The 22,602-nt window shown below is 43.5% G+C and overlaps 2 protein-coding genes across 3 annotated transcripts in view; one reads left to right on the forward strand and one right to left on the reverse strand.

Moving 5' to 3' along the window:
• The window catches only part of HECA (hdc homolog, cell cycle regulator), an 87,947-nt gene extending 79,382 nt beyond the window's left edge, over positions 1–8,565 (forward strand). The window contains exon 5 of one of the 2 annotated variants that reach the window (XR_010600102.1): positions 8,166–8,301. Coding sequence is in view for 1 of the 2 variants with exons in the window: in XM_042848200.2 (XP_042704134.2) it covers positions 8,166–8,375 (210 nt within the window). In the remaining variant the exon portion in view is untranslated. Of the gene's footprint in view, positions 1–8,165 lie in introns of both variants that reach the window. The other variant, XM_042848200.2, reaches the window with a different exon arrangement.
• The window catches only part of TXLNB (taxilin beta), a 49,309-nt gene extending 27,239 nt beyond the window's left edge, over positions 1–22,070 (reverse strand). Inside the window, exons 1-4 of the mRNA XM_005280381.5 lie at positions 21,913–22,070; positions 14,123–14,581; positions 11,681–11,772; positions 7,375–7,545 (exon numbers count right to left, since the gene is read on the reverse strand). Of these exons, the coding sequence (XP_005280438.2) occupies positions 7,375–7,545; positions 11,681–11,772; positions 14,123–14,567 (708 nt within the window). The 5' untranslated portion in view covers positions 14,568–14,581; positions 21,913–22,070. The remainder of the gene's footprint in view (positions 1–7,374; positions 7,546–11,680; positions 11,773–14,122; positions 14,582–21,912) is intronic.
• Between the last annotated feature and the right edge of the window lie 532 nt (positions 22,071–22,602).

The following is a 22,602-nucleotide window of genomic DNA, read 5'->3' on the forward strand; positions in this document are numbered from 1 at the left end:
ATTTGGCTTTATAATAATAGCCAAAAGTTTGTCTGGCTGGTGTCACAGTTCCAAAGTAAAGTGGTTTAAAAGATGACAGATATTGGAGACAGTCTTGCTAGGTTTAAGGATGAAAGGCCCTATGAACTACTTACGCCCCATGCAAAAATAGGGAGCACACTATGTTACCTTAGTCATAGTGAGATCAAGAAGTATCTGACTACTGAGATGTCATTTATGATATTCAACAATGCAACCAGTCCCATATCTACTCTCACCATACTAGTAGGTCTGCTCTACACACAAAGTTGCACTGGTCTAACTAAAGATGGGTTTTAAAAAACAATACGTATGGTTTCCACTGGTTTAACTCTGAGTGGACATTCTTTAGTCACTTTAAAACTGCCTGATATTGATTTAAGGTAAAATGATATAAACAGTTTAAAACCAATATAAATGTGCCCGTGCAGGTTTAACTAAATAATATTTAAACGACTTTTAGTCAAACAATTGAAACTTCAGTGTGTAGACTGAGCGATAGTTTCCCAGCAAGTCTCTCTTCTAATCAGTGTACAAGAACATTTAGTCTAGACCTCGTGGGCCACGTCCTCAGCAGGTGTAAATCAGTGAGTGCGGCTGCATGAAAGCCAGTGGAGCTGTGCTGATTTCCATCAGCTGTGGATCTGCACCTGCGACTTCAAGTCTGTAACTTTACACTCAATATTTCCCTATGAAGAAGGATTTTTATTTTAATAACAGATCAGAAAAGAGATTTGTTTGTGTAATAACAATAATAATATTTATTATTTATGGATATTCACAAACAACTAGAAGGAAAATTAGCCACAGAGACATATTAATAGAAAATAAGATATTTAAAGAAAACGGTTGTTGTAGATTTCACATCTGGTGACATATATGAAAAGTGGGGAATTTTGGTAATATTTGTATGATTCCTGTGTGTCTGAGCTTCCCTTCATGCTTTGCCTTGCTATGCACAGAGTATAAAGGGCCAAAATGTTACTGTTGGGGCAGAGTAAGAGTGACTAATAAATTGTTACCTTGTTTCAAAAAGCTGCTTGGTGTCACTACAGATACTCACTGAGGACACTGAGCTCTGGTGGGGCACAGTCCAAGTCTCCCATGGGAGTCTGGTTTGGCTGGACTTGCTGCAGGGAGCCCTGGATTGCTGGTGCCTGAAGGCCCAGTTTAGGAGTCCTGGAGGCACGGGTCTGCCCCTATGGAACTGTGTGGATCCTTGGGGACCAGCACACTAAAGGGGTCACTCCCAAGGGACTGGTTACATGCTAGGGCACAGACCAGACCCTGTGAATCCATCACAACCTAATACACCAAAAAAGTTACAGACACAATTTGAATCTGAGCCTATTGACACACCTTAACATCTCTCTCTCACACAGATACTGTAATTTGAGACAGTTTTTGCAGACTAGGTCAACATCCTTCTCATCTTCAAGGCAAATCAGACGGACTTTTTGGCTTGGTTCATCCTCACTGGTCATTTCAAAATACCCCAGCACCCAAATTATATCTTGTGAGTCTCCTTGTGAGTCTCCTGCAGCAAATCACTAGTGCTTATTTTATTATGGAAACACATATGTAATATATAAAACATACTGAGTCTAAGAGTACATCTACATTGCAATTGTGACTGCAGCACATGTAGAAATACTTGAGCTAGCTTTGATCTAACTAGCTTGAATAACAATAGCAGTGATGCCATGGCAGAAAGTGTAAGAGAAATGCTAAACTGTATTACGCTGTTCAGTCACTGAGTGGCACCATGTGTAATATACCTTATCTGAGCATATACCTCAGTGGCTATACTTGTCAGTGCATTAAAGTGTGTCTTAAAGAGACCACATTTCTGTCATGGGGCACACCACTCACTGCCGGACTGGTGAGTGGTACTCTGGGGATTAGTTCAAGGCTGACGTCCCCTGTCTGCGATTTGCCCACTGTCACGGTCTCTCCTATCCATCGGCAGCCCCTCTCACAGCCTCAGGAACTGCAATGTGACTTTGTGACTTTGGCCCTCCGGCTGTGTCACTGTCCGTGTTCCCCCCTTCCGGGGGAGGTTTAGCTCCTCAATAGTCCTAGGCAGTCTTCCCTCTCATTGCCTCAGTGTTACTTGCCCTGTGGCTGGTAGGGGAACCAGGGCCCGTCCTCTTCTCCAGGTTCCAGCCCAGGGGCCCTCAGCTCAGCAGTCTAGGCCTCCTCTCTCTGGCCTCACTGTTCTATCTCTGGGTTGCTTCCTACTACTGGTTCCCCATTTCTTCCTAGGCCTACCAGTTCCCCAAAGCTGCCTCTTTCTCCCTATGGAGTATCTGCAGTCTTGCTCCTCCCTTTCTCCTAGGAGTGTCTACCTTTTCCCATCTGCCCCTTCTCCTTTCAGCTCCCGGGCTTTCTAGGCCACACCTATTCCTGCCCAGCTGAGCTGCCTTAATCAGCTGCCTAATGGGTTAATTGGCCCATCTGGCCTGCATTAAACCCTGCAGGGTGAGTGTGGGATAGTCATCCCATCACAATCTCCCTGTATCTCTCTCTGGTGGAAGCTCTGTAACTAGTCCATATGTGGTACATGACAAGATGTCAGAAGTAAAGGCAACTTAACTGCAGAGGAGAACAGAAACAGAAGGAAAGCAGCAATAACAGTTGCACATTGAAAAAAAAGCAACAAAGTTTTCAGGATCTATTTCATCAGCATGCCACACTTCAGTGCCCCACGGAACTTCAGCTTTGACACACCTTAAGAATAGAGAGACTGGAAGCAATATTTTGCAAGATTTCACAGTGTAACCAAACTCCATAAGGAAACTGGAGATATCCAGGTATGCTCTTTAATTTATGCTATGGGGAAGAAGGCAGAGTAGATCTTTAAATGTTTTATCTTTACTGAAGAGAGGTACAGAGATGACTGTGAAAGATTTCTGGCTATGTTTGATGAATACTTCATACCTCAAGGAAATGTGATTTATGAAAGGGCATGTTTTCACCAGAGAATTCAACAAACAGGGCAATCTGTTGAATCTTTTATCAGAACTTTACATGCATTAGCAGAAAACTGATTTTGGGCCTGAGAATGCAGCTGCTTTCAAAGATTTTATCTGCAAACTCTATGACTAGTTCAAAACAGAAAACCCAACAGGCAGCTGTTCAAATAGTAAAGTATCTGAACTGGTCAAACAGCAAAACCAAAAGTCATTTGCCAGACTTGAAAGACAAGAAACTAGCTTACAAGCTGTAAACAGATACAGCAAGAGGGCTAAAAGTAATTATCATAAGACCCCTGAGGCTAAGAGGGATATAGTCCAGGCTTACTACATACCTTTCAGACTAAATGCACAAGATATGGGAAAATTCATAGCCCAGTGATCCATGTCCAGTCAAAGGTGCAATATGTAATAAATGCACAAAATATGGACATTGTGCAGCTATTTGCTGCACTAAAGCAGTTAGGGTGTTGACTCATATTACAGGCAATGAAGAGCCATAGCTTCTGGGCTCTATCATGTGTGATGACACAGAGCCCACCCGGAGAGTGAAAATGAATATTCATGGAAAGACTATTGATTCAGGAGCAGACATGACAGTCATATCATCAGAGGAGCCTTATAATCACCTTCAACTCTTCCCAGAGCTAAAGTCACCTGACACAGCTCTGACTAGCCCTAGAGGTATTCTGAATTGCACAGGCCAGTTCCCCACAGAAACAACATACCCAAAAAAAAAAAAAAAAAAAAAAAAAAAAAAGCTTTCTACTCAAAATGCATGTGATCAAGGATTAAAGACCAACGACCTTCTCAGCTGCTGCATGGCAGCCATGATGGGACTAGTGAGAAAGGTGGAAGAACTCAATGGAGTATTTGATGATACAGGAGTTTTAAAAGGAGATCTAGTAAAATAACCTTAAGAGGCAATGCTGAACCATATAGAATAACAATAACTCTACCAGACAGATCTTGGAAGAGACTAACTGCACATTTATGCTAATTCAGAGGCCATCATTACCTGGTCAATAGTTTTCCAGATCTATAGTAAGAATGTATTTGAAAGACATAATATGTCTTAGTGTTATTGAGAAACTGATGAGCACTTTTGTTCATTTGGGTATTCCAGAACAACTAGTGGTGGACAACGGACCACAATTCACCACAGCAGAATTTAAGTAATTCCAACTGAAATATGATTTTGATCATATTACTAGCAGCCCACATTACTCACAAGCAAATGGAGAGTCTGAGAGATCTGTTCAGACAACAAGAAGATCCATTCCTTGCTCTTCTGAGTTAGAGATCAATATCTATAACAGCTCCTGGATATAGTCCAGTATAACTCCTGATGGAAAGACATTTCAGTACTACTGTTAGGTTCCTTTTCAAAGTCATATCTCCAAAGTGGCCAGACATGAAGAGAGTAGCCAAATCATCTAAAAAGGAGAAAAGAGCTTATAAACTCTTTTACAACAGAAGCAACTCAATTAGAGAACTGCCGGGTGTAGAAACTGATGACCGTCTTTGTGTCAAAACTGGATGTAGAAAAAGGATGGAGAATTCCAGCTATTGGTTTTTTTTTTTTTTTTTTTTTTTTTTTTACAACTCATGCCCACATCGTATGTGATTGAAACCAACATGGAGAGTTCAGCAGAAACTGTTGACAACTACAGTTTGTTGCTGAGAGATCATAATCAACAGAGCAAACTCTGCTGATGGCAGATGCATAACAAGAAAAAGAAGATGCAGATTACAAATCAACCATGGCCAGTTGTTGTAACTAATGGATAGCCAGATGATCGAGTTGTTACATGTTCAGGTTGTGTAATTAGAAAACCAGTATGATTCAGAGACACTTAACAGACTGATCCATACTGAACTTTAAAGACAATGTGCTAGTGTACATTTTGTAAATGGTTGGAATATAAAACTTAAAGGGGGAGATGTAATTAATACAAAGTTGCATTATAATGTTTTGCCACTAGGTGGTATTATGTGAAACATACTTTACCTGAGCTTGTAATAAGCTAGAGACAAGCAATGCATTAACGCAGCGGTTCTCAAACTTTAGTAACCTGAGAACCACCATTTTGATTTAAAACTTTTCACAGACCCCCAAGCCTCCCACTCAGCCCCAGGCTCCACCGACACTCCACCCCTTCCCCCCAAGACCCCACCTCACCCCACCTCTTCCTGCCCCGGTTCCACCCATGTCCCTCCTCTTCCCCACCTCTTTCCGACCTCCCCTGAGCACACCCCATCCCCGTTCCCCCCTCTCTCTCCTAGCTGGGGAACATCGGTTTCCTGGCATGCAGGAGGTACTGGAAGGGAGGGGGAGGAGTTGATCAGAGGGGCTGGTTGCCCTGCAGATGATTCCTCCTCTCCCCTGAGCGCACCCTGTCCACACTCCTCCCCCACCCTCCCAGCACCTCCTTCACGCTCCTGAATAGCTGCTCCATGGCATGCGCTGGGAAGGAGGGCAGGAGTTGAGGGAGGGAGGGGGGAGGAGTTGATCAGCAGGCCCGCAGACCCCCTGGAATACCTTCATGGACCCCAAAGGGGTCCGCAGACCCGAATTTGAGAAACGCTTCATTAAAGGATCTCATGGCAGGCACATCTGATATATCTATCTCTATAAAGGAAGCTCTGTGGCCTGTCCACATCTGGCACAAGAGTCTGAACTTTTAGCAGCAGTCCTGCAACTTACCGTGTACAAGAAGTATATGACAGAAAGGGTGGCAACATTGATTAGCTACTCGAGTAGCTGCCCAGGATTCCAGTCATGATTGTATGGCCTGTGCTGCCACCCTTGCTGCAGTAGCTTCACTGCTATTGCTATTGGCGTTACCAAGATCAGAGCTAGTTCAGGTATGTCCACACAGTCTTCAGTCACACTTCTGATTGCAATGTACACATAGCGGTGTGTCATTCACACAAAGGCCCCTTTGCACCACTCTGACAGCATAAATAAGGATTACAGTTGGTGAAAATGTAATTTACACTCACCTAATGGCCCCTTTACACAGCCAGAACCGTATTGTGATGTTGCACTCTATATAATTTTATGAAAAAATGCTAATGAGTATGAATATAATGTAACCGGAATATGCTTCATGCAAAAGATCTCTTGTAAGGGATCATTACAAAGCTTGTGATCTACTGAGTGTGATCATCCTATTTGTATAAATGTATCTGAAACTAGAAATATGAAATATAACTCTGAGAGCCTATTGTAATTATGCAAAATGTAGGCCATTAATGGTGGTTTGGAACCTTGATGGCTCCCATTAACCAGGACAATTGACTGTGGATGGTTCTGTTTGCAGGTAGGCCTTCCTGTGAGTCTGGCTGGGAGGAATGAAGGCTTGGGGTCTCAGTGACATGTGATCATGTCACCTGAACTGGAATCCGTCTTTAACCTGGTATTTTTCCATTGAGAAGGAGGGGTGGGAACCCAGAGAGACAAAGGATTCCTGCCTTATGCAAAAGATATATATGTGGGTGGAACAGAACAAAGGGAGCGGCCATCATGAGAAATCCCCTAGCTACCACCTGAGCTGGAACAAGGGCTGTACCAGGGGAAAGGATTGTGCCCAGACTAGGAAGATGTCCAGTGTGTGAAAGAAAGTTATTGAAACAACTCTGAGGGTGAGATTTTTTTCTGTATTCAGTTTTATTACAGTATTAGACTTAGATTTGCGTGTTTTATTTTATTTTACTTGGTAATTCACTTTGTTCTGTTTGTTACTACTTGGAACCACTTAAATCCTACTTTCTGTATTTAATAAAATCACTTTTTACTTATTAATTAACCCAGAGTATGTATTAATACCTGGGAGGAGGGGGGGCAAACAGCTGTGCATATCTCTCTATCAGTGTTATAGAGTGTGAACAGTTTATGAGTTTACCCTGTATAAGGCTTATACAGGGTAAAATGGATTTATTTGGGGTTTAGACCCCATTGGCAGTTGGGCATCTGAGTGTTAAAAACAGGAACACTTCTGTAAGTTGCTTTCAGTTAAGTCTGCAGCTTTGGGGCATGTGGTTCAGACCCTGGGTCTGTTTTGGAGCGGGCTGGCATGTCTGGCTCAACAAGACAGGGTGCTGGAGTCCCATGCTGGCAGGGAAAGCAGGGGCAGACGTAGTCTTGGCACATCAGTTGGCAGTTCCTAAGGGGATTTCTGTGATCCAACCCCTCACACATATAAAGGGCCTTATTGTAGGTAGGAATGAGGTCTACTGTATATAATTGCATATTATATACATTAATGTAAATAATCTTTTCGGTGTGATGTTTGAACAGCACAGGGATGTTTTTGAGCCTGCCCACACAACATGGGGCATGTATCCTGCTGTGTAGTTTGAGAGGCCTCTTACTAACCTTGAGGGTTTTGTTGTGTCTCTGGAGCTCCCGGCAGAGACTCTCAAGTTTGCTGCGGGCAAGGATGGCTCTGCTGTGCTCACTCTGCAGCTGGTCCTTCTCTTTGATGATCTGCGCCTGTCTCTTCTGTAGATACTTCAGCTTTTTCTGCTCAGCACGATGTTCTTCCAGCTAAAGACATAGGGGCAAAATGTAGGTAAAAATAAAAATGCAGTATATTGAAAGGAAGGAAAAGAAAATGAGCGCTTTGGTTTTCAACTAAGTTCCTCCTTTCATTGTTTGGAAAGTTTTTGTATTTATATCAGCACCTAGTGAAGAGAGGCAAACTACTGGCAGTAAAATCACAATCTGTACAATAGCCCAGTGAATGCAGAGTGAAGCTATAGAGAATTAGAAGGTTGCAGGAGAGTCTGAGATTTCAGGGACCAAATGACTCCAGCCAGGTAGGGCTGGGAGTGGCCTGCCGAAAACAGGGAAGAACCAGAAAGGCTTGGATCCTCTTTTGGGAAAAGGGGAGAAGCCCCAGGATTGAGTTTGTTTAGAGTTCTTGTGACCCTAGTCACCCCTGTATTCACACTCTACACACTAGTGCAATAATATTTATACAAAATATGCCTTGTAAGGTATCATATGAAAGCGAATCATACAGTGGTTATTAGTATCACTGTAAAATGTATGTGTTTGTCTTATATGTGAAGTTATGAATTCCCTCTGTATTTGAACTAGACAAGTCTGGGAAGTGGGTAAAGAGTTTTTTTTCAGACAAAGAAAATGCCTATGCTTCCATCCAGGTACAATCACAGACAACTGGTAATCATAGTCAAGTGGTCAGACATTGGCATGTTGGAGCCTGCAGGGACAGATCACTTTGCATTGTAGAAAGCACGAGCGGGGAAGAAACCAGCAGTGAACTTTCTCCATCAGACTCCATGGCACCTTTCCGCACAGCAGAGGCACTGGACTTTGAGAAGGATACATTTCAAAAGTTAATTGGTGTATAAAAGAGATGGGCAAAGAACCCCAAGTTATTTTTCACCCAAGAAGACAAAGGAACCAAGATCTTTGGATTTTGTGGGAGATCCTGACTAATGGGGTGGTCCACCATCTTGCTGGAAGGAGCATGGTAAGAGTCTTACCTTGAACCAAGCCTGTAGTTTTGTTAAGACTTTGTCACTACAAAGTGTGTTTCACTTTTATTTGCTTGTAACCATTTCTGACTTTATACCATGTTGCTTTTTGATTAAATAAAATAAATTGTTTTTACTTTTATTCTAAATCAACCCAGTGCTGTGTTGGAATTGAAGTGATCTTTAACACTAGTTAAAGCAACAAACTCCTGTGCTTTTGTCTCTTTAAAGAAGCAACAGACCTTATTACTCCTCTGAGTGGTCCAGGAGAGGGCTGGACATTTCAGGACGAATGGTTTTGGGGAAATTTGGGAAAAGTGTTGGAGTCACTTGGCTAGTAGTAACCAAGGCTGGTGGAGACCAGAGCATGGCTGTGGTGTGACAAGCAGGCTCCTGGAGTCAGAGCTGCTGAACCAGGGCTGCTTAACACACACAGATTCAGTGCATGCTTGTATGCAGGGTTGGAGCGTCCAGATGGAGAGCTACAGCAGCAGAGCATTTTAAGGCACTCGGGGTTACAGGAGAAGCAACGACACAACCTCTCACTGATCTGAATTACAGCCCTGAACGTGACAAGATAAGCGAACAGCATGTGGAGCACTGCTTTCGGTGCTACACTTCTTTGTCCGTTCACAGTGCAATTGATCCCTGTGATAAAGAGTGGGGCAGTCCAACATCAATAGAAGTAGCACAGTCCATAGACTGCTTCATGGAGCCCCTGGCACGTCTCCCTTTATGAGGTCAAAAGTATGCTTGGGGAGTAGGATGATGATGGGTCTGTTTGTTTTTCTGGTAGGCACTGTGGAGTAGAAGGGAATATCAGTGTATGCCATTCTTAGAGTGGAAAGGCTTTATCCAAGAACAATTATCTATGAAAGAAAATTAGACCCAAAAGGGAAATGTTTAAGGACTCTGACCTGGTGGAGTTTAATTAAGGTGTTCAGGAATAAGGGAAACTGAGGCAGGGTGCTGTTGAAGCAACCTTGACCATGAAGGGCTCTTGAGAGGCACCTGATCCTGTTACCGTTAGCACATTCTATAATAAAGTAGAGAATTCAAAATTTGCACTGTGTTGGTCAATTACATGGTATTATTTATGTTCCGTGATGGTTGATATATGCAACTGACCAATGCAGTGCTGATGTCAGGTGTGAATATTACAATAGAATATAAAGCTTGAATTTCACACTTTGTTGATTAGTTATGTAAATCACCCTATCTGTGAACAGAAACAATACCTCATGATATGTGGCTAATTAAAGCAGTGGAAACTGCTTTATCTATTCAACTATTAATTTATCCAAGTTTCAGTATCTACAACTGGAGTGATCTACAGGCCAGGAATTATTCACTGAAGAAACTTGTGAATAATGTTGAACTCACAACCCTCTATCAAAAAATGCTCTTGGACAAAGCCTTTCAACCATAAGAATGGTATTTATTGATACCCCATTCTACTCCGTAATACATACCAGAAAAACAAACGTTAGATTCCACTAATCTCCAGTGTGTGTTGGTTTGATAGTGCAAAGCCATGGTCAGTTTCTCAGTTTTTTAAAAATCTGTTTTAGGAAGCAAACAGTCCAGGAACTAATACACTGAGAAAATCATTGCCCGAGGAAGTCAGGCAGTCAAATGCGATATGCTGTTAACTTTTATTGTTTTCTGGGTTTTAGAGAGCTGTTTAAAGTACAAACATCACCTGCTCTCTGTTTCATCAAAACCCAAGCCTTTTGGTTGGTGATGTAATTGGAATTCTTAACTGTGTGTTTTACAAACATTGGTTTTCCTAAGCACAGTGGATATTAGTAAGCATAGTGTGACCAGACAGCAAGTGTGAAAAATCGGAGTATCCTCTGGCAAATTTAGTCCACAACATTTTTATGGCTGACTTTTCTTAGTTATTCATCAGGTCTTTTATTATTCTGCTCTAAATCAATCAATCAATCTACCTACCTAATTGTTCTTGTTTTGTTGGTGCCCACACTAGGCCAAATGTAGCCAATAGAATTACACAGAGGATGAATTAGATCCTGATCCCACAATGAGCTCAGCATGGTAAGATCAGTGCACTCACATGGACCCAATTTACTTATGTTGAAAATCAGCCCCCACTGGCTTAAATGGGGCTCTGTAGGGGAGGGAGTGCAGGGGTGCTGCCAGCAGGGAGCTCATTGTAGGAGCAGGCATTTGGATTGTAACTATAGGGCCCAGTTCTCTCCTGTCTGGGAGCTTGTGTAGTAATTTACACATGTGAAGTGTGGGTATAAAACCCTACCAAATCAGTGGTAGTGTTGTCCACCCACTTTGCACAGATGTTAATGACTATACATGGAGCAGGGCAAAGGAGAATCAGTGTTTTTACAGCCACGCTGAAACAATGTAAATGATTACACAAGGTGCAAGTAGGGAACAGGCCTGCCACCTATATATTTGTGTCAAAGATACTTTACTTAGCTTTCCCTATGTTCCAAGTGATATTGGCCCCAATTCTGATATCAGTTCTACCCAGTTACACCCAGAATAGAAATATTAAAATCAGTGGAACTACTCTGATGTATATGCGAGAAGACTCTGACCTAAAATATGTGCTCAGAATCTTCTTGTGAAAGTTGCTTGTGTGATGAGGGGGCAGGCAAGTCTTGAGAAATGAAGAGGAGAGAATACATGGAATTTGAAATAACTGTTCTGGTCCTATAATCTTAAGCTTATACCTATAGTATAAAAAATAACATTTAGTCTTCTTTAAAAAGGACTAGGAATAGTAGAAAATATGCAAATTTAATAAGGAGAAAATCCTTTTTCAACTGCACTAGATGTTAATTCTTTATCATGGCTGTAGCCTCACAGCTGGTTGGCAAAATGCATGTCTTCAATTAGGCTGCACTTTACTAAAGGGTTTGGTACATATTTCATTTAAGCTGCCAATGTTCTGCCTCATCAATTCTCCATCTCTTTTCAGATCTCCTCTGAAAATATAGCTTTTGGGCCTTGCCCATTAGTTTTTCACCTTCTTTGGCTATGATTTATTATTTAACCCTGAAAAGTGTTTTGGGACACAGTTTGTAAAAAATACTTTATACAGAATAAAGTTAGAGCATACTGTATTGCACATCTTGTTTATCACTTCAGGTATAGATTTTTTTTTTCTCACATAAGTCAACAAATACTATACTAACCATCTCAGCGTACTTCCTAAATAACATGTCCAGCTTCTCTTCTGGCGTACTCAGCTTGTTCAAGCTTTGCATCAGCAGCGTGGCTTCCTTCCCTTAAAAAAAAGAAACAGAGGGTTGATGAGAAGGCAGTTAGTATATGGTGTGCTGTTAGGAAATAGGCTGTTTGATGTGTTAATCTAAAAAGCTCAGTTAGAAATGAAACCTCTTGGTGTGAGAGGAATAATTTTCACCTTGTTTGTTTTTGGTTTTTTTAGAGGAAGACATGAACAGAGTCTGCTAATCACAAACATGTCTAGAACTTGATCCCATTCTAGAACTTGGCCCTGAACAGTTTTCTAGCTATAGGTGTAGATTTTTCAAAAGCACACGTAGGTGCCTAAATTCCGCTGAAAGTCGATGGGAGTTAATTGCCTTTGAAAATCTGCCTCATGAGCCGGGATCCTAGTTTTCTATGATACAAAAACCAAAATTCTCCAGTAAAAACCCATAAAAATCTGCATTTTTCCAGAATTAAAATGAAAAGCTGAACTTTAGTTTTCCTAGCCACAATATATATAGGTATCAGTTAAACGCAATGTTTTACTGATATATTTAAAATGTTTAAGCAAGTTTGAAGCCTATCAGTGCCATCAAACATTATAATAAAATAAAATGAATAGAATGATCCAGTCAGTGTTTCTCTACTGTTGTCGATTGCCCTGCTGTTTCAGCCTCTTGTTTTTGTTTCTTTTCATTGATTGTTTAGCGCTTTCTATGTGTCATACAATTATCTGCCTTTTAACATAATATACAGCCTTGCTGCATAGGATACAGAACAGCACATTACCATACACAGGAAATTTGTCCTTGCCAAACTTAGTGACATGATCTTTAGAGTGATTTTTAATGTTTTCAGCATCCTTTCTTACTCACGTCTGGAAGCTGAAGTGAAATTTGAGATGCATTAAAACACGAACCCCTATACGCAATTGAGTAACCTCTATTCGCGGAAGCAGTGTATTGGAGTATGTTTAGCTGTGTAAATTTAAAGCGCATTCAAAAATCAACCACAAGGTGGGGAGGTTGCATGCATTGATTAAGTGACATTGGTATTTTCAAAAAAAATTAGCTAATAGTTAATATATTTTTTATTTTTTCACAAAATGTAAAACCTAAAGATTCTCTGTAAAAACCCAAATTCTGCATTTTTCCATGGCAAATGGATTTCTAGGATCCCTGCTCATGCACTATTTTTATTCAATACTTTTTAGCAAAGTGATTGGGTTATATGCACAGTACTAACCTAGAGATTTCTGGGCCAGAGTCTTTGTATGGTGCAAAAGGGCTGGATTCTGGCTGTAACAAGTAAGAATTCCCTCAGCAGGTGCATACTCTTAGCTGGTGCTGTGCCATCCTCTTTCCCCAGTATACGGGGCATGCTGGTGTTGGGAAAGCTCATGCTGGGGGGCCTGCTGAAGTGAGGGAGGGACAGGGTAGGATTGTATGCCACTATGCTGATCCTCAGTGACCACATGCCATTAGTGTAAATTGAAGCAGACCCTTAGGCTACTCTATCGAGGACCAGTGCAGACTTGCCCATGCAATCAGGTAGCCACATCTGGCTCCCTGACCCCATGTGGAATCTTGGATGCAAGAGAGAATCTGGCCCTATATCTTTAATGCACTGTACATACATTGCCAGACTAAAACACACACCCACCTTTGATGAGGTAGACAACTAAATACTTTATACCCACCTTTGTAACGCCAATATTCTGGTGCAGTTTGGGGACCATTTTGACCATTGGTGTAAATTAGAGCAGCCTTAGTGCTGCTCTAACTTACATCCAGCCTGCAAAAGGTCCCTTAGGGGTTGTGTGCAGTTGAACATAGTTGGAGCATAGTATGCTGTGGCCATGGCCTCTTCTGTTCCCACAGTATTCTTCCTATTCTAGAGGCTGCGAGGGGAGCTACTTTGCCAGCTCTACACCAGCTGGGGACCTTTTTTACTCCAGGTGTACTCCCTGTAGGAAAAGTCCACTCTTTTGGCCCCTGGGTAATACAACTTTCTCCAGCATATTCTCCAACCCACAACTTCCAAACTGCATTGACTAGGAGAAAAAAGTGCTAGTTGGGCAGCACAATATTGTATAATATTCTCCTGGATGTCCGTGTTATTAAAAGGATCAACATCTGATGCAGCCTAAACCTATTTCTTGGATAATTATGTAAAACATATGTAACTAGACAAAGTTTGCAACAACAGTCACACTTCTCCACACGTAACCAGAAAATTCTTACTATCAATGACCAATAGGGATTTAATGTGGGAATCAACATAGATCAGAGTAAAAAGAACAGGAGTACTTGTGGCACCTTAGAGACTAACAAATAGATCAGAGTGTTTTCTGTTTTAAGCAATGACTCATAGAAGGGCTGCATTTCAGTTACATAAATACTTGCCTAGCCCTTTCAGGATTTTCTTTTCCAGTTTTTGCTCCTTATTGATGGTGGATTCCTTTGCTCCTGAGGCATCCCCAGTAGCTATCTGCTCTTTCTCACTCTCGTCATTTGCATCGTCATAGTCTCCGTCCTCGTTATTGAATGATTCTCCCTTCTCAGGCTTGTCAGTTCCTTTAGCAGCTCTCTCTTTCTCCACTAGACTAGCAGCAGACCCATAGGTTTTAATAATGTCCTCCAGCTGTCGGCTCAGCTCTTCAGATATGTCACAAACTGTTGTTTCAGGCTGAGCACTTGTTTCATTCTCTGGGGGCTGGGGCTTGGGAGAGGATTTCTCACTGTTTTGTTTTTCAAGGCCATTCTGATTAGGTGATGTTGGAGTGCTATTTGCAGGCGGGAGTGCTTGGTTTGGTTCAGGTTTGAGATCAGTGGGTTGGTTATTCTCCATACTTGGTATAGTACCTAGTAGCACACAAATGAAAGTTTAACATTAACAAATTAATGTAGCCATCTAATAGTACACAAATATCATACAACACACTAGTGGTTTTGTCTAGATTACAGGAGAATGTGCTTTTCTGTTACTTGAGAAATATGTCATGTAAAAAACTTTAGCATCTGAGGCAATTTATCCCCAGTGAAAAAAGCAAATTTTATACATTAAAAATGGAACATGCCCACATAAAACTAACATTTAAAAAAAATCCTTATTCCTGTTGCCAGTGATACCACAGGCGATTAAACCAGATATGATCTAATTTACTGTGCTTTCTGAGTATACTGTATGCCACTTGTTTTACTTCTTGTGTTTATTCCCCCAGCTGACTGGGGCAGCTTCACTTTACACCAGAGGTTCCCAAACTGTGGGGTGCCCCTCTGGGGGGGTGCGGAGGAACATTTGGGATGGTGCAGCAGGGCCCCCGCCATCCCACAAAGGGGGCGGGGAGGAAGCCCCACCCAGCCACGCTCTGCTCTGGCCCCGACCCCAGCCGTGCCCCATGCCCGGCCCCGCCCCTGGCCTTGGCCCCCGACCACGGCCAAGCTGTGGCTCCACACCCAGCTCTGTTCCCGGCCCTGGCCCCACCCCAAGCCTTGGCCCCTGGCCATGGCTCTGTTCCTGGCTCTGGGTGGGGGGAGGGAGGGACACACACAGGATTAAGGGGGCCGTGATCCTGAAAAGTTTGGGGACCATTGCTTTAGACTTTAATCAGTTTCACTGTTTAGTTCAGACTCATTATGGCACAATGTGTTGTACCTTCATTTAGCAACACTGAAGAGAAATATTTAAATCTAAAAATGGTTCTAAAACTGTTATGTAACTGTATACCATCTAGTACAGTGGGGCCCATTGGCACTACCACAATAAAAACAAATAATTAATAATAAAATAAACTTCTGCAAAACACTATTCTCATATTTAATTAGTACCACTAACTGTGTGCTTGGCACTGTACAAAACATATAAAAAGACAGAATCCCAGCATCATAACATTATTTCATGATGCTAAGGTGCAACATCACTTGCTTCACTGGTTACACAAGAGATTAATCTGGTATACTATGTGTTTCCATCCTCCTTGTAAAACTAAACAAATAAAACCCATAGCATTTCTCATCCACAGTCACTAGTTAAATTATGCTGTGCATTAATCCTCCTTTATATTCCCCAAATCCTGAGGTCTGGACTCTGTGTGAAGGCTGCTCTAACTTACACAGCAGCCAGGGATCATTCTAGCAACAGGAATCACTGGGGCATAAAAATGTCTTGGCCACTCCTACTATGGCCACACCCTGAAGGCTGGAGTCCTGGAGGGGCCGTGGTATAAGAGCTAATACTTTGGGTCTGTGCCATTCAGCGGTACAGTTTAAACAAGGGAACTCCTCATGGAGTAGGCTGCATTGACTTTACTGCTACTTTGCACTGCTGGAGTGGTGCAAACCAGAAGGATTAGACTCCAGGATTGGTTCCTGTTACTAGAACTAGTTCATGCTGCCCTTGAATTTCTCTCTTTCAGCTTTGTCGTTTGTCTTTTTTGTTGTTGTCCCCTTTAGTGATAGCACAGGTCACACATCTGGTAAGACATAAAGCCCCAGAGAGTGTAATAAATAAGAATGCTTTGTCTGTTTTTAATCCAATATGTAAGATCAATGCTGTCTTATCCTGGAAAGATGAGCTTGCTTTCACAATAAATAGGGCCCTACCAAATTCACGTTCATTGTGGTCAATTTCATGGCCACAGGTCTTAAACTTGATCAATTTCAGGGTGTTGTAACCATGGGGGTCCTAATTCAAAAGCTGTTGTAGGAGGGTTTCTGGATTGCCATATTCACTTCTGTGCTGCAGCTGTGGAGTTTCCTGCAGCTTGAGGAGGCTCCCAGAGGTGGAGGTAGGTCTGATCTCCCCAGTGCTGCAGGGAGTGCCCCAACCTGGGGCTCCTAGCTGCTTGTCAGGGCCAGTGGTGGATTAACGCATGGGCCCATGGGGCCTGTACCCAGGGGCCCCAGACAATTTGAAAAATGGGTGCCCCAGCCCTGGCGGGAGCCACAGGGTGGAAGCCCCAAGACCCAGCACGCACTGCAGAGGCTGAAGCCCTGAGCTTGGGCGCCCTGAGCCCCGGCAGGAGCCGCGGGGCCTGAAGCCTCAAGCCAAGCAGGAGCCTGGAGTGGGGGCAGAGGCCCTGAGCCTGGGCAGCCCGAGCCCTGGTTGGAGCCATGGGGTGAGGGGGAGGGAAGTAGCCCCAAGCCCAGGCAAAAACCACGGGGAGGCAGAACCCTGGAGCTCAGGCAGGAGCTGTGGGGGGGGGGGGGGGAGGGGGAACAGCAGCCCCAAGCCGCGGCAGGAGTTACGGGCAGCGGCAGCAACCCCCAACCTGGGTGCCCCAACCCTGGGCAGGAGCCATGGGGGGTGGCAGCCCTGAGCCCTGGCTGGAGCTATGGGTGGTGGCAGCAGGCCCCAGCCTTGGTGCCCCGGTCCTGGGCAGGAGCCATGGGGGGGGGGGGGGGGGGGGACAGCAGCCCCAAGCTGCGGCAGGAAGTGCGGGTGGCAGGAGCTGTGGGTGGCGGCAGCAACCCCCAGCCTGGGCGCCATGAGCCACAACAAGAGCCCTCACTTCTATGTGCTGCCTGTGGAGGTGGGTCTGATCTCCCTCCAATAACAGCCGTGCAGGGAAGGACAAGTCCTGTCCCTCCCCAGCCCGGCTGATTTAGGAGAGATCAGATTTCATGGGAAAGGGCTTATTTCGTAGTCTGTGACCTGTTTTTCATGGGTTTGAAATTGGTAGGGCCCTAACAATAAAGCAATATGACAAAACTGAGAAATGGTTTAAAGAAGAAATTTAGTTTTGCTCCCTGATCAATTGGTGTGTACTCTCTACAGTGTCCAAGTTGCTGCTGTTTTAAAAGGCAGTATATGATGAGAGATGTGCAATGTATTTGTAATACATGACTCTGCATATCAAACTTCTACCCATCAAATTGATCTTGGGTATTAAATGTTAACATTCAGAAGTCTAGCTACTTGCGGATAAGAAAGTCAACCTTCTATAGCCTACCATGTCCTCCAGCAATTAGTTGTGGGCATAAAATTGGGAATCTTTGGGGGAACACCATTTAAAATGCTGGCCTACAGACTTGTTCCTACAGTCCTGGCATAGACAAAACTCTTATTGGCTTTAGTGGGGGTTTTGCCTGTGTAAAGACTGCAGTGCCTGGCCCTATGGACAATACTATCGTATCAATGGGCCTGATTCTCTGCTGCTTTACCTCTACTGTAGTCAGTACCCCTGTGTGAAATGGGTTTAAAAAGTTAACATTCTGATTTGATAGCATTTTGTGCCTAATTTACTGAGGAAAATTAGGCCCAGCATAAGTGATTTATCCAAACAATTCCTGTTTGCATTAATATGTTTGTCTAGCCTAGAGTTTGTGGTCCTATTTTAACTTGAGTTCATTGATTGCCAATTATTCAAATTACCTGCCATGATTATAAATGCTAGTCTGGATGTCTACAAACGTTTGTTCCAGAACACAAACATTGGTGAAGTGTTTAGACTAGCATTTACAATTGTGGTCATTAATTTGAATTAATTGGCAATAAATTAAATAGAGTTAAAACAAGACCACAAACTCTAATCTAGGCAAACCCAGTGTGAAATTCATAACTAACCCTCTATAAAATATAACCTTAAATGTGCTACAATTGCTTAAGGGTACCAAAACATTAGGTCATATCTGGTTATAATAGACACACGGATATGTTAATATTACCCCTTGAAATATCTTTTCCACCTTGTATTAAGCTGTGATACTCGTGAGTATCTTTTCCAGGCCTGAAGAAGAGCTCTGTGTAAGTTCGAAAGCTTGTCTCTCTCACCCACACAAGTTGGTCCAATAAAAGATATTACCTCAGCCACCTTGTCACTCCCTGCAGCGTAACCTGGCCATGCATCAGGAATCCTTCCTCATCAGGCCATAAAGCAGTTATAGAATCACTCTGGGTGCAATGCACAACAGGATTTAGGCATTGCAATGCTGAGTGTCACAGCATTTAGAAAATCACATGAACAACATGCGATCCACAAAGCCAAGTTAGGTGGCTAGGCTTGGCTCCTATACAATGAATGGGGAGAGATAGGTGCCTAAGAATGGGATCCACAAAAGCCAGCATGCTAAGGGGGAGCTGCCTAAGCTTGTGGATGGCAGATACTGATGTACTGAGCCCACCCTCTTTCTCAGAGATAGGTGCTGGGAGATGCCTAGTTCTATGAGCGATCCACGAATGGGAATCCATCTTCTGGATTAGGTGCCTGTGTAGTTTCCTGTGGGAATGAGTTAGGTGCCTGCCTCACACCACACAAATGGCCAGAGGTGGTAGTGCCCACCTTATAACTTTTAGCTCAGTGGTTAGTGCACTCATCTGGGATGTGAGAGTCCCAGGTTCAAATCCTGCCCCTGCCAGGCAGAGAGGGACAAAGGATTGAAACTGGAGTCTCCCACCTCCCCAGAGAATGCACTAAGCACTGAGCTACAGGATATTCTAATGTCAGGCTCTCTTCTGTTGAAGCTGTTCTACTCTGGATTAAATAATGACAGAATGACTGGGCCAGAGAAAGAGAATGGGAATGACTCTGTAGTCCACTGGTGAGGGCACCAACCTACGGGGCAGGAGACTCTAGGTCAAATCCCCTTGCTTCACTCACTCTTCCATTATTTAGCCAGAATGGAACAGTTTCAACAGGAGAGCCTGAGAGAGCCTCAGATCAGAATGTCCCACAGCTCAGTAGTTAGCGCACCCCCCCCCCCCGAGAGATGGGAGGGCCCCTGTTCCAATCCTTCTCCCCCTGCCAGGGGTGAGGGAACGAAACCTGGGTCTCTCCCATCCCAGCTGAGTGGTCTAACAACTGGGATAAAAGTTATAAAATGGCACAACCACCTCTGGGATTTTGAATGGGGCCTGATCTGGTAGGTGCCCTCTCAGTCTGCCCACTGGATCAGGCCCATTGGGTGAGTTAGGCAGCTGAACGTCTGTCTTCTCCAGGTTTGTGAATCGCTCTGGGGCTGAGGTGGGAGATAGGTGGCCAGATGCTTGGAGCAAGGTAGCAGTGTGCATGCACAGAGGCAGAAATGTAGGTGCTGAAGGAATTTTTACTTTGAAAAATTTCAGCACCCAATGAGTTTAGGAGGGTAGGAGTTTTATGGATCACAATGGGGGACTTAAGTATCTAAAAATGGGACTTGGTGGCCTAAATCTGGCTTTAGGCACCTAAGTGGATTCCATTCTCTGTGAATACTACAACTGCCTCATGGCTGTGGTAGTTCCCATGTGGGCTGCATCCTATTCTGTGGTGAGCGGGAGGAGGAATGGGCAATGAATCTGTCCAATCATGAATCTATGGGCCCTGCCTTGCTCCCCAACTCAGTTGCATGCTGCAGCTTAGGAATCATGGAACGGCACTGTGTCCCTCGGACCAGAGCCATTTGGGCATGTGTACACAGCGAAGAAAAACCCACAGCTGGTCCATGCCAGCCAACTTGAGCTCACAGGGCTCGGGCTGTGGGGCTGTTTCATTGTTGTGTAGACTTCCGGGCTTGGGTTGGAGCCTGGGCTCTAGGACGCTGCAGGGTGGGGACGGTCCCAGAGCTCAGGCTCCAGCCCCTGCCCAGAAGTCTACATAGCAATGAAACAGCCCCGCAGCCCGAGCCCTGCAAGCCCAAGTAGGTTTGCATGGGCCAGCTGTGGGTTTTTCTTTGCTGTGTAAACCTATCCTTCAGGTGGGAAAAGTTTTGTTGGTGGGAACGTTGGTTAGGATATCGGCATTATCCTCTAATATTCCTTTTTAAAACAAATGTAACGAGACTTTAACTTCCACTGGAAGTTAAACCCCACTTTAACAGCCAGTCCAGCTTCTACTACTGCAGTCAGCCCATGCACTGGTGGGGGAATTCGAACACACAATCTGCTTAGCCCGAAGGGAGAGAGAAACTGTGGGTCCCCATTTGATAATCCCAAAATGGTCAGTATTGTCATATGTTGAGTTTGTTTGGATCTAAAATACAGCAGCCTTTTAAATGTTCTCTGACAGTGACCCTTAAATCTCATTTTCAGGTCTATACGGTTACTTTAAAGGCCAATTAGTCCCAAAATAGAAAAGGGCAGTGCCCTGACTTAGCAGTATTGTGATAATAGTATTCTTCTACTGCTGGAAAAAATAGTCACCCATGCAGTACAGACGCTCTGCCACCATGCTACACTCTGCACTTAGGAAATACTGACCAATTATGAACAGCCACAAAAATAAATGTTTTTTTCCCCCGTAAACAACGTAAGTCCTTTAAAGTGGGGATGGGGATTATGAAAAGTGTCATTTTCTCTGCCACAAGTATTTCTTTATCCTTCCCCTCTTTCAGTTTGCACTTCAAGAAGGTTTGCAAACACTTGTCTATATTTAGTTCTTGCCTTCTCTTGTAGCCAGCAGAAAGACACATGGCATCTGTTCTGCTGCCAGAAGCTATTTTAAGCACTTCTAAAATGGGTAATGGTATTTAGCACTTTATTCTTGAAATTCATTAAAAATTATCTGTAAAGCAGAGTCTTCAACATGATTAAACCAAACAGCATGTGTTGATCAAAACTAAAGTTTTACCTTGAAATGAACTCAGACTTAAACTACAGCAAAACTTAAAGCAGTAAATGTCAAACTCCGGCATGTCCCATGTCAGATTAGTTCTGATTATCCCACAGACAAATGGATGTGCCTTGTGTTATCCTAAACCCTTCATATTCCTTCAAAAACAATAATAAACCTGACACGACTAATTACATAACAGGCATAAAGTAGTCGGCATTTATCGACAACTTCTAGTACAAAGATCGGCAAAGTAACTGGATGCTGCAGGACACACACCCGCAGAAGAACAGAAAGAAACCAGACCCAGAAACTTTACTAGATCACCTGCCTTACGTCTCACCCACACCCGAGTCCTGATTATTTTTGCAGCAAAACTGCCATTTTCCTTGATCTCATATAAGATCCATCTTCATCTAATTATGTTTTTTTTTAATCTTTCTTTGGAAAAATGCATGTCTTGCTTTCAGTGGCAGCCCCCACAGGGCTGTTATTGTTATATCGGCTTTGTGTCTCACACACACAGCACCTATGCTTTCAAAGTAATGCCCCTAAAATAAACTTATCTTGAAAACTTGCACTGACAGTACTGAAGTGAGGCGTTTTGATGAAAGACAGTGACCGGTGCCACAAAATAGTGTCAGCAGAGAAATTGTTTGTCAGACTTACCAGAAAGAGAAGAAGAGTTGAGTGGAGTAAAAAGCAGGAGGAGGGTGCAGGCAAGGACAGGACAGCAACAGGACTCTCACCGGGTATTCCAGCTACCAAGAGAAAGAGAGCGAGGGGGGAGGGGGGAGACTGAGAGACCAAGGGAGGGGGAAGGAATGGATGACACATCAAGAGAGAAACACTCCAGAGTTTGAGTGCAAGCATCCCAGGGGACTGACTCTAATAGCAGAGCAGAGAGGCCCCTTGCAAGTTGACTGCCCAACAGACATTTCTGCTGCTCCCCTTTCTGACATCCTACCGTGAGAAGAAAGATAATGACAGACTGAGGCCCTGTAATCTTGTCTGCAGTGACTCAAGAGCATGAGTACCAACCTCAGGGCAGATTAAGAACCAGGGCACAACCCCCAGAGTGTTATGAGTTCTATACTTAGATATCCCCAAGAATTATCAAATGTAAACTGTTTAGGCATTATAACAGCCTCAATATGGAGTCACAGACGGTCCCCTGGAGTACTCCGATCTACCTTGCCACCCAGGTGAGTGCACCTTAGTGATAGATGGTCCCTTACTCCAAAAATCACAATATTCAGGTTACTCCCAGCCCCACAGGACCCAGGTCAATTGCACCCTAGATCTCACACTAAAGATAATGCTTGTATCCAATCCTATAATTAACTATATAAAGACTTA

The sequence above is a fragment of the Chrysemys picta genome, chromosome 3 (assembly GCF_011386835.1).
Source record: "Chrysemys picta bellii isolate R12L10 chromosome 3, ASM1138683v2, whole genome shotgun sequence".
In the NCBI taxonomy this organism is placed as follows: domain Eukaryota; kingdom Metazoa; phylum Chordata; order Testudines; family Emydidae; genus Chrysemys; species Chrysemys picta.